We start from the raw sequence: 15,410 nt of genomic DNA on the forward strand, positions 1-15,410 counted from the left end.
TTCTTGAACTAAGTCTTGAGAGAAGCCAAAGAAATTAAGAGTCAAAGATGAGGAGGTATAGGACCTATGACTTCTAGGGCAAAGATATGGGGGGCAAGAGAGTTGTGTGTAAAGAACAGGAAATAGGCAAGGGTAACTGGAAGTCTTCAGAGGAAAAAAAATTAGGAGCAAGAATCAGTCTGGAGCAGAAGCAACCTGCTAGTTGCCAGAGAGGCTTCAAAAGTGGGGTGTTTTTTGACTATCTCAATGTCTTATTTCATTTGAGTATTTCTCTTCTATTCTGAGCTTTAAGCTAGCTCTTTAAGGAAAAAATAAAGTTACTTCTATTGGAGATGTTACCTGATTTTAGCTCTGTCCCTGATTTTTTATGCTTTTACAAAACATCCTGTACTTATTCTGTTCCCTCCCCTTCCTGGTAATATTTCACGGGGGAATTTAGATTACAGGAAGCCTTGATTGTATTTAGCTTGATTACAGATTCCTCAGTACAGATACCTGAGGATATAGCGCCTAGGACACTGGGTTTGAGGTAAGTGTAGGAAGAGGGGAGGGTTTCTTTTCAATTCAGTTTTAATTTAGTCAGCTGTATCTAGGCCCCAAAAACCCACATTTCACTGCTTATTGGATTTACAAAGTATTTGGCTTCTATAGGGCTATGCAAGGGATGAAAGTTGTGGCCGACAGTGTCCTGGAACCATTTCTAGAGAAAGACAGGAGTCTAGGAGCTAGAAGCAGAAAGACTTGTCAGTTTTGGGCCAGAACTCTGCTCAATTGAAGTGGAAAAAAGGGGTAAAATGAAGCTAAAAACCACTTTGCAGGAGAGCCATGAAATCAATGTGTTTATATTAATCTGCATATCAAAATGTGCATGTTAACATCTATAGATACACATGATTTCCTAGTAGTATTAAAACCCTAGCTCCAGATTTGTAAAATAAAATATAAGAAATGGGAATACAATTTCTTATAGGAGTAGAACCTGTGTTTTTGTTGCTATTCTGCAAATATAAGGGCACCTCTACAATTTATAGTCTCAGAAAACTTCCTAGAACACTGACATTGAGTGACTTGCTCAGGATCACATAGCCAGGAAGTGTCAAAGGTGGGACTTGAACCCAGTTCCTCTCACCCTATAGGTTAGCTCTCTGTTTACTCTACCATATTGCCCCACTAAAGTCATTCTTTGGTTGTTGAATTATTTCAGTGATGACTGACTCTTTATGACCTCATTTGGAGTTTTCTTGGCAGAGATATTGGTATGGTTTGCTATTTCCTTCTCTAGCTCATTTTATAGGTGAGAAAACTGAGGCAGACAGGGCTAAATGACTGAGATCTAATTTCAACTAAGGAAGATGAGTCTTCCTGACTCCAGGACTGGCACTTCAGGACTTCTCCACCTAGCTGCCATAGAGTAATCCTTTCTCAAAGAAACTTTTCCCAACTTCCTTTAATGCAATGCCTTCCCTCTGATTTTTCTCTCATTTATCCTTTCTCTAGGGTTTTTTTTTTTATTTGTTTGTTTGTTTGTTTTTTTGTTTTGCTGAGGTAGTTGGGGTTAAGTGACTTGCCCAGAGTCACACAGCTAAGAAGTGAGATCAGATTTGAACTGAGATCTTCCTGACTTCAGGGCTGGTGTTCTATCCACTACACCATGTAGGGGCCCCTATTCTCTCTATTTCTTATTCTTATTGAATGTTGTTTCTGCCATTAAACTTTGATATCTTTAAGAGCAGGAAATTTTTTTTTTGCCTTTATTCATATCTCCAGCACTTAGTTCAGGTCCTGGTACATAGTGAGTACTTAATAAATTGACTTGATGAACAATTTGTTACAGTTTATTTAGTTCCAATAATTGTAGCTGTTGGAAAAGTTAAAGTCTGAAATAAAGGATGTTCAGTAAATTAGGTAGGGAAAAGTGATCATGTCCCCAGGGAAAAGTGAGATCTGTCCATAAAAAAGACAGACATTTGGAAATTCAAGGCCTAAAGTGAGGGACAGAGTTATTCAGGAAGCTTATTAAAGGGACAAATGGGTCAATTCTAGAAACAACATAACAGATTAAATAACACTCAATTTGGGGGTTGGGGGAGAGGTCACCTGACCCAGTCGACTATTTCTAGAGTCTGAATACCAGATCTTCTTGGGCAGGAGATCATCACAGCTAAAGACTTATATTTGTCAGGAAATTTCTTCAAGTCTCTGCCTTCCTGGCACCACCCACTCACCAACCACCTCAGTATGTTCTTATAATTACTGTATTTGTTTCTAGGAGCTTGTACTTATTCTGGTTTTCTGTCTTGTCTCTGGTAGTAAGCATCTGAAAGACAGTAACTGTGCTCTCTTAAATATGCCCTCAAATAATATGTGCTCAGTGGATGTTCAAAAGACACTTTTAAAATAATGGGCTGATTGACAAATGACCAGTCAACCTTCTTAATTTAATTCTGTTAACAATTCTGATTTCTTTATGCCAGCAGAGATATTTACTAACTTTAGGATGTGAAACCAAGTCCTGTCTTTTTTTTTTTTTTCCATTAAGGATCCTAGAATTGAAGAATAAAATTAGAAGCCTCACTGAAGAAAGGGCTGAGGATGGTTGAGGGAGATCAAAGGGTTATATTAGACCCTAATTTACCCTGAAGAAGACTCTTCTGGAGGCCAGTGAAAAAGAGCCCACACTTTCCAAATGACCTTTTGTCATTCTATGTGAGAGCTTAACACCATATCTAATAAATGTTCTTTGAATAAGCTCTTACCATCCCTACCCCCAGTTTCTTTTGTTAGATGTGTGAGGTATTAAGGGGAAACTTAATTTACAAGGATTCATGGGTCACTGAGGGTAAACACCAGCAGTAAAACACAAAGAGAACCATGTAGGTGCATGGATTATACTTGTGTTTGTTATTACACTGGCTTGTGGTGGGCTTATTTTTTTCTGGAGAATAAGATGGCCTTAGTTTTAATTTTACTCAATTATGATTTGGGGAGTCTTTTTTATTAATGTAAATCTCATAACGTCTCTCATTTTAAAAAAAACTAGAAGGAAAAAGACTCAAGGAAGTTGGTTGATGGACAGATGATATTTACAGGGTGCTGTCATTTTGAGTTAGAAAACAAAGACTGATCTGGATCATACATGAAACTTGGCTCTAAGAAACTGCAGCCCAGTTTCCTGAGTGGTAAATGAATATGTGGTTTTAATGGGAAACATCTGTATTTCCTTTAAAAAAAAAAAAAAGTCGGGGGAGAGAAATAACTTTGAGGCAGAGTATGGGACTGTTTGCATTTGACCAGTGTCTGTTATGCTCTATTTTTCCACAAGATGGAGCTTAAATCCCTTTCCAAACAATTGATGGTGCAGAAAAATGATCTTAAAATCAAAGATTTAGAGCTGCCAGGAACCTTAAAATCCTTTAAACCTCATATCATCACTTTACAGATTAGGAGAGGTTTATTTTTAAAAGACATAAGATCACTCAGTTCTCAAGGATCTGATGCAGGTTTTGAATTGAATTTTGAGTTTGCAGAATTTGAATTATGGAATGTTCTGTGACTTCTCCATGCCAGCCTCTTAAGTTATTATTCTGAGGCTAAAGTATGCAGGGGAGGCTTGGGCAGGGCCCAGAAAGTGGCCCTGTTCTCCTTCCCAGTATCCCACAGGGCAGTGGCACCTCTGTACACATGCAAATGTGAACAAATGAAATACAAACAAAATACACACGTATTTCACAAAATGTTCAAGGTGGCACTTTATTGGTCACCTCAACCAAGGTAAGGATAAGGAAGCAGAAGGTACAGCAAGCCAAATGACTTGCCTGAGTTCACATAGCAAGTTCTAAATGGGAAAGTCAGGTTTTGAATCCAATGCTTTTCCCATATGCATTACAATGTTATTATTAAATAAATAGCAGGAAGCTATCTTCTAAGAGTACCCCCTTTTGAAGTCAACAGTCCAGGTGCTTTTAGAAGAAAACTTTTAACTATATTTTAAGCAGCACTGAGAAGCAGGTAAAGTTAATCTTCACAGAAAGTGATTTTCTTCCCACTTTCCATTCATCCTCCACTTCCTCATATCCTACTTGCTCCTCAGCCCTAAGGAATGCATCCCCCACAATCACCATACTGAGACCACTCTCTCCAAGGTTGCCAACGATGTCCAAACAGCTAAACCTAAAGGCCTTTTGTCAGTCTTGTCATTCTTGGTCACTTTGCAGCATTTGACACTGTTAAAACACACACACACACACACACACTCTCTCTCTCTCTCTCTCTCTCTCTCTCTCTCTCTCTCTCTCTCTTCCTTTCTCTCTCTCTCTCTCTCTCTCTCTCTCTCTCTCTCTCTCTCTCTCTCTCTCTCTCTCTCTCTCCTCTATCTCTTTCTTTCTATGTCAATCTGTCTCACTGTCTTTGTCTTTCTGTGTTTCTGTGTCTCTGTGTCTGTCTCTCTGTCTCTCTCTGTCTGTCTCTCTGTCTCTGTGTGTGTGTCTCTTTCTTTCTCTGTCTCTGTCGCTGGCTCTATCTCTATCTCTCTGTCTCTGCCTCCTGCAGGGCCTGAGATGAGCCCTCTCTAGCCTCTCCTCTTTAGATTTTGAGAAGTTATTCTCATTCACTCTCCTTTGCTAGATCATCATCCAAGTCCCACATGATTATACTTCAGAGCTATGCTTTGAGTGCCCTTCTCAGTTTCTCTGTCTCTCTCTCTATACAATGCAATTTTTTTCAATTTTCCTCCCTGCAGTCTTGGTATGTTTCAGATTGGCATGAGAAGTTAAATAGGAATATGGGGGGAATTTTGAAGAAGTCTCAGACAACGTATGAAGGCCCTTAGATGACAGAAAAAAAGTTTTGAAACTCAGAAATGCACAAAATAAATGATAGTGTTGTTTAATTTCAACAGATATTCTCTTTTAATACCATAATTTATATTCCTTCTCTGGTAAGAAAGGAGAACCAAAGTATATTGTGCTGATTTTCCATATTGCAGAGGCACTACACCTACATCCTATAATATGTATGTATATATAATCTATATAACACATAATTATGTATTATAATACATTATTATTATAATACACTATTACAAGTATAATATATAATATAGTATAATGTGAATTACATATAATGTACTATTATAAATATAATATATAATGTACTTACACTAATGTAGTTATAGTTATAATCGTGTATCATGTACAATTATAATCTACATAGTATATATAATCATATAACATGTAATATATAACATTCATGTAATATAATAAACCAACACAATATGTTATGTGTGTTATATATTATACGATATATAGCATGTGTGACAATATATAAACAACATAATATAACATATCTAATATATGTATGTATGTATGTATACACACATATATATATTTGTTGTTGTTTAGAATTATTTTTCACTCATGTCTGATTCTTTGTTACCCCATTTGGAGTTTTCTTGGCAAAAATACTGGGGCAATTGACTATTTTCTTTTCAAGCTCATTTTATAGATGAGAAAAGTGAGGCAAACAGGTTTAGGTGACTTGCCCCAAATCACAAAAGTTGTAAGTATATGACACCAGATTTGAACTCAGGAAAATGAGTTTTCTTGATTGAAAGCCTGATATTCTATTCATTGTATCACCTAGTTCATACACACACACACACACACACACACACACACACACGCACGCATATATATTTTTCCTATGCAGATAACTGCCACATCTGTATATCTAACCCTCATATATGAATAGCCCCACATCAGAGTTTACTAGACATCTTCATCATTGTAGATGAACTTTAGACTCTCCAAATTCAATATGTCTGAATTAAAACTTTTTTTCCTTTAAACACCTTGCCCCTCTTCCCAATTTTCCTGTTTTTACTATGGGCATCATCATACTTTCCAATCTACTAGATTTGAAGTCTTGAAATCATCTTCAAATCTAGGATATCCCTCAACTTCCATTTTCAGTTACCATTCTCTTATGTCTGTCCCTTCTCTTTAGTCAGTCACATGGTCTCTAGTTTCTCTTTCTTTCTCTCTCTTCTTCCCTTCTTCTTTCCCTCCCTCTCTTCTTCTCTCTCTTTCCCTCTCTCTCCCTCCTTCCTTCTCCCCTCTCCTCTCTCTCTCTTCTCTCTCTCTCTCTCTCTCTCTCTCTCTCTCTCTCTCTATCCCTCTCTCTCTCTTTCTCTCTCTGTTTCTCTCTCTCTCTCTCTCTCTCTCTCTCTCTCTCTCTCTCTCTCTCTCTCTCTCTCTCTCTCTCTCCCCTGGATCATTGTAATAAGATGCTAATAGATTTTCCTCCCTCTAATCTCTCCCTTCTCCAATCCAATCTCTACACAGAGGTCAAGTTAATATTCTTAAAGTATAATTCTGACTATTTCTTTCCCTTGCTCAAGAAGCTTGAGTGTCTCTCTTTTGATTTTGTAACAAAACATAAACTTTATTTGTCATCTAAAGCCTTTCTCAATCTGACTATAACATGTCTTTCTAGACTGATATATTACTCTCATACACATGTTCTAGCTGAACTGGCTTTCTTGTTGTTCAATATACAAGTCATTTCATCCTCTGCTTCAGTATCTTCCTGCTCCACACCCTCCCCTTATACCTGGAATGTTTTTTCTTCTCCCTTTGGATTGTTGACATCCTTCACTCCTTTCAAAGTTCAACTCAAACCCTGCAAGAGGCTTTGTAACTTACTTTGTATTTCCTTTGTATGGATTGTGGTAATTTCTTGAAGCATACTGTTTTTATCTTATGACTCAATTCTGTACATAGCTTAGTTCATTTTCTATTTAAGTATAGCTCTAGCCAATTTATGTCTTATGAGAAAAGTTTATTCAGTTATGGGAATTGGGAGAAACCTTTATTGTATTGCTTCAATCTAGCCTTGAGTGGTTGAGAAGTTGGATTACCTTGTCCTGTTGTACAGAGATCCTTAACAAAGGACTTAGATTACGTTAAACAGAAATTCAGTCAGATCCAAAGATTGTGAGAATTTTTCTCACAATTATACATCTCAAGCAACCCTTGTGTCTTTTATCTGAAAAATGGCCCTGTGATGGTCACTCAGTTACTGTTTCATTGTTCCTTTTATTGAATGAAGACATTTGGGGGGAGTGGGAAACTTTTTCCTAATTTTAGAGAATTCCACCTTTCATTCTCCCCCTCCCGACTTGGAAAACTCCTAATATTTTCTTCAATTAGAAGTCAGATTTCTTAATTTTATATCCTGGTTTATAGTCTGTTAATAATTTTGATGCATATAAATCTGTCTCCTCTTACCTTTGAGTTCTAGTGCCAAGCTGAGGAGGCCTGATACTGATGTGCTTTGCAATTGGCATGTGTTGTTCAATAAATCAATATGTTCTTCAGTCTTTTCAAGCAATCCACCCACCACAGTATTTTGCATTTATTTCTCTATGTAAATGTTAAATGGATAAATCTTGAATATATGTTTGTTTTCTCCTCCTTTTTCTCTTTCTCCTCCTCTTTCTTTCATAGAGAGAGTATGTGTGGGTATGTGTATTTTTCTCAAAACCACAATAGAAAGATTTTGAATGCCATTCCAGTAGCAGACTGTATCTGCTTGCCTGAGCACCAATGTAACTAAATGTATAGAACTTTATCCCTAATAATTATTCATGAGATGATGAATTCTTTGACCATGGCATTTCTAATAGCTTTATGGAAGAAGCAAATGAAATAATTTATCTAATGAGTACTTTGCAAATGTTTAAATGACATGTAAATACCAACTATGATCATTTATGTTTTTAAAGTAGAAGGCCTCTGGGGGGAAAAAACAATTACTTTTAAAAAGTAGTTTGTAATGGAGCTTATTTTTAAAAACTATTTTGATAATTTTCAGTAAAAACTTGTTTCCTTTTTAATCCTAAGTAATTTATTTTATGTAGTTAAAAATATTGTCTTGAAAAAGGGGTCCATAAGCCTCATTGGATTGCTAAAGAGGATTATGACACAAAATAAATTAAGAAGGCCTGCTCTAGTACTTATAATCACTAAGGGAAAGAGGTTTTTGTTTTTGATTTTGTCTTCTGCTTGGGGGCTTTCCTTTGTTACCATGAGAGGCCAACCCTAAACGTACATTTTTCCTGGTTAGGACAAACTTATCTCCTCTCCATTTTGATTATGAGCCACAAAATCAGCCTAGATTCCAAGCTCTTTGAGCCTTTTAGATACCATGTGCCAAGTGAGAAGAGTAAAGGCTAGAGCTGTTGTCACAGGAGAATAGGTTTTCCTCTCTGGTTAATTGTGTTTGGCTCCTTTTAGATCACACCTGAAGCTATGAGGATTTGGTGGCTCCTACTGGTGGCTGGAGTCAGCACAGAAGACCTCATCTCACAGGACAGCTGCAGGCAGGGGCATCCTGGCATTCCTGGGAATCCTGGGCACAATGGATTACCTGGAAGGGATGGACGAGATGGAGCAAAGGGTGACAAAGGCGACACAGGTATTTCATTGCAGTCATACTTCTCTGGAACACTTAACTGGGAGCTTGTATTCTATGAGACCCACCAAAATGGGAAGCATGGGTCAATGCAATCAGTTCTTTCCCTATTTGTATTTCAGTTCTGCTTTAATACTACCTGGACCGTTCCTTCTATTTCTTCTACTTTCAAAAATAAAGGAACGGAGGACTCAATATTTATTTTTCAGAATGGGCAGTCATTAAGAGTGCCTTAGCTTTCGTTTGATCACTTTTTGATTAAAAAAAACAAACAAGCAAACAAACATGTGGCCTCAATTGCTGATTTAATCCATAAAAATGTTTTTATTATAATTCTTTGTCATCAGCTTGATACTGAAATGAAAGACCTGAGCACACCTTAGAAGCCTTCTCTCAAATCATTCAGTTGAAACTAGGGATTTTAAATATCAGATGCAATCTCCACCAGGGGGAAAAAAAGTGGTCCTAAAATCACCTATCTCATTAATCTGGCTTATGTTCCCTCTCCTAAGATGTCACCTGAAACTTTCAGTACATGATATTTCTGAAAAGAGTGGCCATCAGCTCTCTTTTACTTGCACTCAGGATCACAAGGCATTAAACATAGACCACGTTTTATTTAGCACAATAATATGGAGAGGACTCCCACTTCAGACAACTTCCCCTTCTTTCTGTTGAGTATCCTTTTTCCTAAAGAAACTTGTACCGTCCTCTAGACTCATAGTATTACCCAAGAGTTCCACTTCACAAGAAGAAAAATTCAGGTTTTCCTTCCTTCCGGTATTCAAATCCTCTCTGGGTACATGCACAGTATTTGTGACTTAGAGTAAAGCCCTGGTTAGGGCTCCAATGAAGACAAGGAACAGGTTTGATCCTTTACACTAGGACCCTATGTATACTCACTGATAGTTGGCTAGCATTGGTCTAGTTCTTTGCCATAAGAATCTCTTCCATCTTCATTCCATTGATTCGGTGTAACTATACTTTCACCAGTCACAGATGCTTGCTGCCAATAGCTCTTATTTGCTCTGTGACTACCTTCAGTTTGGTGGTTGTTTCATTTTGTTTTTGTGTGGCTTCTCCTCTTCATTAAAGTATTAAAGTTAATGCAAAATGAAATAGCCAGCACACCAATGTTTCTGACCTATTTGAAATTTTCATCTCTGAAACAAGATCCTTTTAGAATTTTTCCTTTTTATTTATAGGGCTTTGAATATGTGATACATCCAAAATTCAATAGCAGAAAAATAAATATTCCCCTTTACTAATCTACAGAACTGGGGGAAATGGAAGGAAAATAATGGAAATGCTTTGTTTTTAATCATTTGACTATGTGTACATTATTTTATAGTAGCACTGCCATGGTTCCCAAGAAAATATTATTTCCAGTTGTACTTCAGTGGCTTAATCATACACATTTGCTACTTCTTTCCTATTCTCCAGTGGATTCTCTCTTTGGGTTTGGGGTTTTTTTGTAAGTAATATTTTATTTTTCAAATTATATCTAAAGATAGTTTTCAACATTCATTTTTCATAAGATTTTGAGTTCCAAACTTTTCTCCCTTCCTCTTTCTCTCCCTACCTCCTCAAGGCAGCAGACAATCTGATGTAGGTTATACAGGTGCAATCAGGTTAAACATATTTCCTGGATTCTGCATTGATGGTTCTTGGGGAAATCATTCCATAATCTTTACTGTTATTTTATTTCTACATGGCAAATAGAGCCATGATGATTCCTTGCTTCCCTATATCTATATCTATATATATATCTATATATATATATATATATATATATATATATATATATCACACGCACACTGATTAGTTTTAATGTTAAGTTAAATTCAAGAGACTAACTCATTGCTAAAGTTATGTGCTTTCCTCCCTCATAGGTGAAATAGGACTTCCTGGGAACCCAGGAAAAGATGGCATAAATGGAGAAAAAGGAGAACGAGGTCAGAAAATTATTTTTGCTAACAAAGAAATATCCTTACCCTGTACACTCAATCAATGCACTTAGCACAGTGCCTGACACATAGTAAGCACTTATACTTATTGAATAGGTATTTGCTATGTATAAGACTATATTATGGTAGACATTCAAACGAATTCAAAGCATTTTGGGATAGTCTAATTTAATATATATTGTATATATGTATATATCAGTTGACTTCTTTTTCTTGTTTAAAGGAGTATATCCCTTTTAGAGTCAATACTATTTAAAAGTCTAAGCAATTAAATAAAAAGTAAGAGTTGTGATTTAATTGTGCTGCTAATTTAGTTTCCCTATCTACAAAAAAGGATAAATATGAATAAAAACATTTCTATGTACAAATTCTTGACTGCTTAATTACTTCCTGGGTCATGTTCATTGGTGTGGCCACTGTATTGCCTCAAATCTATAATGCATTAGATAGAAATTCTGCTTAAATTTTTCTTTTCATCAAAGCTGAGCTCAGGCCCATCTTCTTTATCAACTTTTTCTAATTTTTTTTTCTGGATCTCTCTTGTCCTATAACAATTTTTGGTTGTTGTTTGTTATTCATCTTGTCCCAGTCTTCATGACCCTATTTTGGGTGTTCTGTAAAAGATAGTAGAATGGTTTGTCATTGCTTTCTCCAGTTCATTTTACAGATGAGTAAACTGAAGCATATAAGGTTAAGTGACTTGCCCAGGATCACACAGCTAGGAAGTGTCTGAGATATGAATTTGGATCTTCCTGAATCGAGGTCCAGCACTCTGTCCACTATGGAGCCAACTAGTTGCCTTTATCATAATATAATTATCATTCTTATGTTTATATATCTTATCATATTGGTTTCTTAGCAACATAATGATAAGAATTGTGTTATTGTTCTTCTTTATGTAGTCAAACCACCCAGTCCTTCCCTCTAAATTCTAAGCCTCTGAACTCAAGTAGGGCCTCCAAAAATTGCATTTTTCGTCCCCTCTTTTCACCTTTCCCAAGAAATCTCCAAAAATAGATCCAATATAGCCTGTGTTTAAGTTTAACCAAATGTTAAGTCAAAAGTTTCCTTAATCATGTACAAACATTCAATGTAATATATGCAAATAGGATAGTTGTCTTTATTTTTAACCTTCAGAAAATATATAGCATATACCTCACATATGTTCATAAAAAAATCCCAACAGAGAATATGTAAGGCATTCAAAGGACTCTTGGGCATCTTCAAATAGTACAGAAAAGGTCTAAGATATTCAGAATAGCCCTTCAACTCTCCTCATAATGGAACTGAACTTAGGGTTACCATTATAGCAACCTTTTCACATTTTTCTGTATCCTTAGGTTTCTAGCAGCATCTTCCACAATCTTCTCTCAAGGAATATTGTGCCCCTTGCAGTATAGACTCCCCTATCTCCTAGAAGACCAACAGATTTTGGATTAGTTCCCTTTTTTACTGGTCTTGCACTAAATTAGTAGGGGTCCTCAAACTATGGCCTTAGGCCAGATGCAGCAGCTGAGGAAGTTTATCCCCCTCACCCAGAGCTATGAAGTTTCTTTATTTAAAGGACCACAAAACAAAGTTTTTGTTTTTACTATAGCCCGGCCCTCCAACAGGCTGAGGGACAGTGAACTGGCCCCCTATTTAAAAAGTTTGAGGACCCCTGATATAGTCTAAATCATTGATTGTAATAGAGGACCTAGGAAGGTACAGATCTGTTGTCCTACTCCCTGACATTAATTTTGTTCTCTATATGAAGAAGTTAAGGCTGCCCCTCTTCTTTTTCCAGGAAACAACACTGTTCAGGAAATCCCCTTTTGACTTTAGAAGGTCTGATCTCTAAATTCTTTCCAAACTCAGTTTTTCCAAGACAATCCAATCTTCTGTCAAAAGCAATTCCTTCTTTTCAGCTTTAGGCCCAGAGGGTTTATATTTATGTATTATCATAAGATTTGCAAAGCACTTTCTTCACATTCTGGTGGTGTGAATAGTATGAGTACCACTTCCATTTTATGGCTGAGGAAATCGAAGCTATCAAAGGTTAAATAACTTATTAAATAGCATTATAGCTAGTAAGTGTCAAATGTGGAATTGAATGTATATGTACTCCCAAAATCTATGCTCTTTCTGTGCACCATTGCTTCTAAGCAGAAAAATAAAGGCTTTTTCAAAAACTAAATGTTTCACAAATAATCCTCCTTTTTTCTCCTCCTTAGGAGCAGATGGAAAAGTTGAAGCAAAAGGGAATAAAGGTGAACAAGGGCAGAGAGGATGGCCTGGGAAATACGGACCAAAAGGATTTATTGGTCCCATGGGAGACAAAGGTGAAAAAGGAGAAATCGGGCTACAAGGTCGAAAGGGAACTAAGGGTGATATGGGACCAATTGGGCCAAAAGGGATAAAGGGTGAAGTTGGACCACCTGGAGAGATTGGTTTGCCTGGCCCTGTTGGTCCTATTGGAATGCCAGGCCCTGTAGGAGATATTGGTCCCATGGGACCAAGAGGTGAGCCAGGAACCCAAGGAATACGGGGCTGGAAAGGAGATCGTGGAGAAAAAGGGAAAACTGGTGATCCCCCAATCTCACCAAAAAGTGCTTTTACTGTGGGTCTTACTGTGTTCACCAAATTTCCCTCTTCAAATTTGCCCATTAAGTTTGATAAAATCATTTATAACAAACAGAATCATTATAATTCAACTAGTGGAAAATTCACTTGTCATTTTGATGGAATATATTACTTCACTTACCATATCACTGTTTTCTCCAGAAATATAAATGTATCCTTAGTTAAAAATGGAGTCAAAGTGCTACATACTAAAGATGGCTATCATGGTAATGAGGACCAGGCCTCTGGGGGTATAATCCTTGAACTGAAGCTTGGGGATGAGGTGTGGATGCAAGTGACTGGAGGAGAAAAGTTTAATGGCTTGTTTGCTGATGCAGATGATGACACAACATTCACAGGCTTTCTTGTAGTTAGAGATTAGTCAACTAGAAAAGCCTACAAGTGTATGTGTTTCAATGTTTGTTCTCTCAAGCCAAGATTGCTCATATTTACTTCCTCAAAGTTTGGCTGCCTTTAAATGTTTCTGTTTATATTATTGCATTCATTGTGTATGTTGTTCTCCTGGTTCTGCTTCCTTCTATCTCCATTCACAAACATCTATGCAAGATTCTCTGAATTCCTAATAGTCATTGACTCTTGTAGCACAACAGTATTCCATTACAACCATATGCCACAATTTTTTCAGAACCATTTCTTGATCTATAGGCACCTTCTTTGTTTCCAGCTTTTTTACTACATAGTACTGATGTTTGTAATCTGCACCAGTATGTGTGAAGAGGCAAAACCAGGAGGCTAATTCTTAGAATGGTCATAACTTTCAATTACTTTTTTCCAAGAATAAATTTAGAATCCTGCACAATTGTTGCCTATTATCATTTATTTAAGGTATCTGCTCATTGACATTTTCTGAACTTTCACAAACCAATGCTGCTTATGATGTGACTCATTTTTTCTTTTAAACATACACACACACAAACACACACACACGTATATATATACACACACACATACATATATACACACATACTCAAAAAAGGTGTTTGCACAATTTACTCTGTTTTTCCATAATTTGAAAACTTCATATTTATATTTTATGTATTTTTTATATTCATATTTATATGTTTTAGTGGGAAAGAAGAAGTAAAGATTATTGATTTGGTTTAATGATAATTAATGATATTTAGATCCTGTTAAGTGATTTGAGAAGGAGAGTTTCTCTAGTTGGGTCCATGTGTTTTCTCAGACTTTTCCATACAATTACATCTTGTTACTAAACCTTAGAGCTGTTTTAAGAGTTACTTAGAAGAACTATGCCTTGAATACTTTTTCAGGTCCTTGGTAGTTGCTTGCTAATTGATCTCATAGATGCAAAACATCCATCCCAATACAGAAATCCTAACTAAATATTGGTTTTATTTTTGTGCTCCTCTATCTTTTTCTCTCTCCCTCTTTTCCCACATTTCCCTCTTCACCTCTCTCTCTCTCTGTCTCTCTTTGTCTCTCTTTGTCTCTGTCTCTCACTCTGTCTGGCTCTGGCTCTGTCTGTCATGCTTGTCTTTGTTTCCATCTCTCTGTCTCTCTGTTTCTCTCTGTTTCTGTCTCTGTCTCTCATCACACACACACTCCTGTGATTAACAATTTACTAATGATACCACAAAGCACTACCATGAAACAAGATGAATGGAAACCAATGGAAAAAAATTTGTGGAACTTGCAAGTCTGTTTTCTATAAATGCACCTAATTGTAATAAAATGTAAAGCATTCTACAGAGCATTTAACAGCGTACAAAATATCGTTGAAATGCTCATGTGTTCAAGAGGGAAGTTAAGAAAAAACACAAAGAACAATTTGATAGGTCAGTAATACAATAACTATACAAGATTGTTGTGGAGTATTAACAAAAAAGTAAGTGATTCATGTTATCACCATTAACAAAGAGTAAAAAGAAACTTTGAAGTATCCATGTTCATTGATAAAACAGTACCATAACAACTTCAAAGCATACTTTCCCTGCAATATTATATAATAAGTAGGCAGTATTGTAGCTAAATCGAATTACATAAAATAACCACAAGACTCTAGTATGTTTTAATAATTTATCCTCTTATAATCATGTATTGAAACTTCAAGGGAAGGTTTTCACAGATCTTTTATTATATAGGGAGGAAAGAACAAAAGTTGGCAACCTTACAAATCTCTGTCAAACTTGCTAATTAAAGGTGGAAGTGAGGGGATATTTTTTGCACCAATGTTAGTGAGTTTGGTCAGACATCAAAAACTCCAAAATAATCCACTGCCTCTTGGGCCATCTGAGTTGTCTTCCTGGCATGTCTTACCATTGGACTTTGATGACACAGAGAGTGTGAGGCTGTTGATTTGTGCAGCTCTCACTCCAAAAAGTTAAGACA

General features: G+C 36.5%; 1 protein-coding gene across 1 annotated transcript; it reads left to right on the forward strand.

Annotated features, from left to right (window-relative positions):
- The first annotated feature begins 433 nt into the window (after positions 1-433).
- Positions 434-13,860, forward strand: LOC127554744 (complement C1q and tumor necrosis factor-related protein 9A-like). Its single transcript, XM_051986568.1, has 4 exons — positions 434-529; positions 8,295-8,475; positions 10,365-10,427; positions 12,653-13,860. Exons 2-4 carry the CDS (start codon positions 8,310-8,312, stop codon positions 13,420-13,422), a joined length of 999 nt encoding a protein of 332 aa, XP_051842528.1. The 5' UTR covers positions 434-529; positions 8,295-8,309; the 3' UTR covers positions 13,423-13,860.
- The last annotated feature ends 1,550 nt before the right edge of the window (positions 13,861-15,410 follow it).

The sequence above is a fragment of the Antechinus flavipes genome, chromosome 3, assembly GCF_016432865.1.
Source record: "Antechinus flavipes isolate AdamAnt ecotype Samford, QLD, Australia chromosome 3, AdamAnt_v2, whole genome shotgun sequence".
Taxonomy (NCBI): domain Eukaryota; kingdom Metazoa; phylum Chordata; class Mammalia; order Dasyuromorphia; family Dasyuridae; genus Antechinus; species Antechinus flavipes.

What these genes read in the sequence shown, in the direction of transcription:
- LOC127554744 (XM_051986568.1), top strand. Translation starts at nt 8,310, where the DNA reads ATGAGGATTTGGTGGCTCCTACTGGTGGCTGGAGTCAGCACAGAAGAC. An exon ending in GGGTGACAAAGGCGACACAG is followed by an intron (nt 8,476 to 10,364) that starts GTATTTCATTGC and finishes CCTCCCTCATAG; the next exon opens with GTGAAATAGGACTTCCTGGG. An exon ending in TGGAGAAAAAGGAGAACGAG is followed by an intron (nt 10,428 to 12,652) that starts GTCAGAAAATTA and finishes TCTCCTCCTTAG; the next exon opens with GAGCAGATGGAAAAGTTGAA.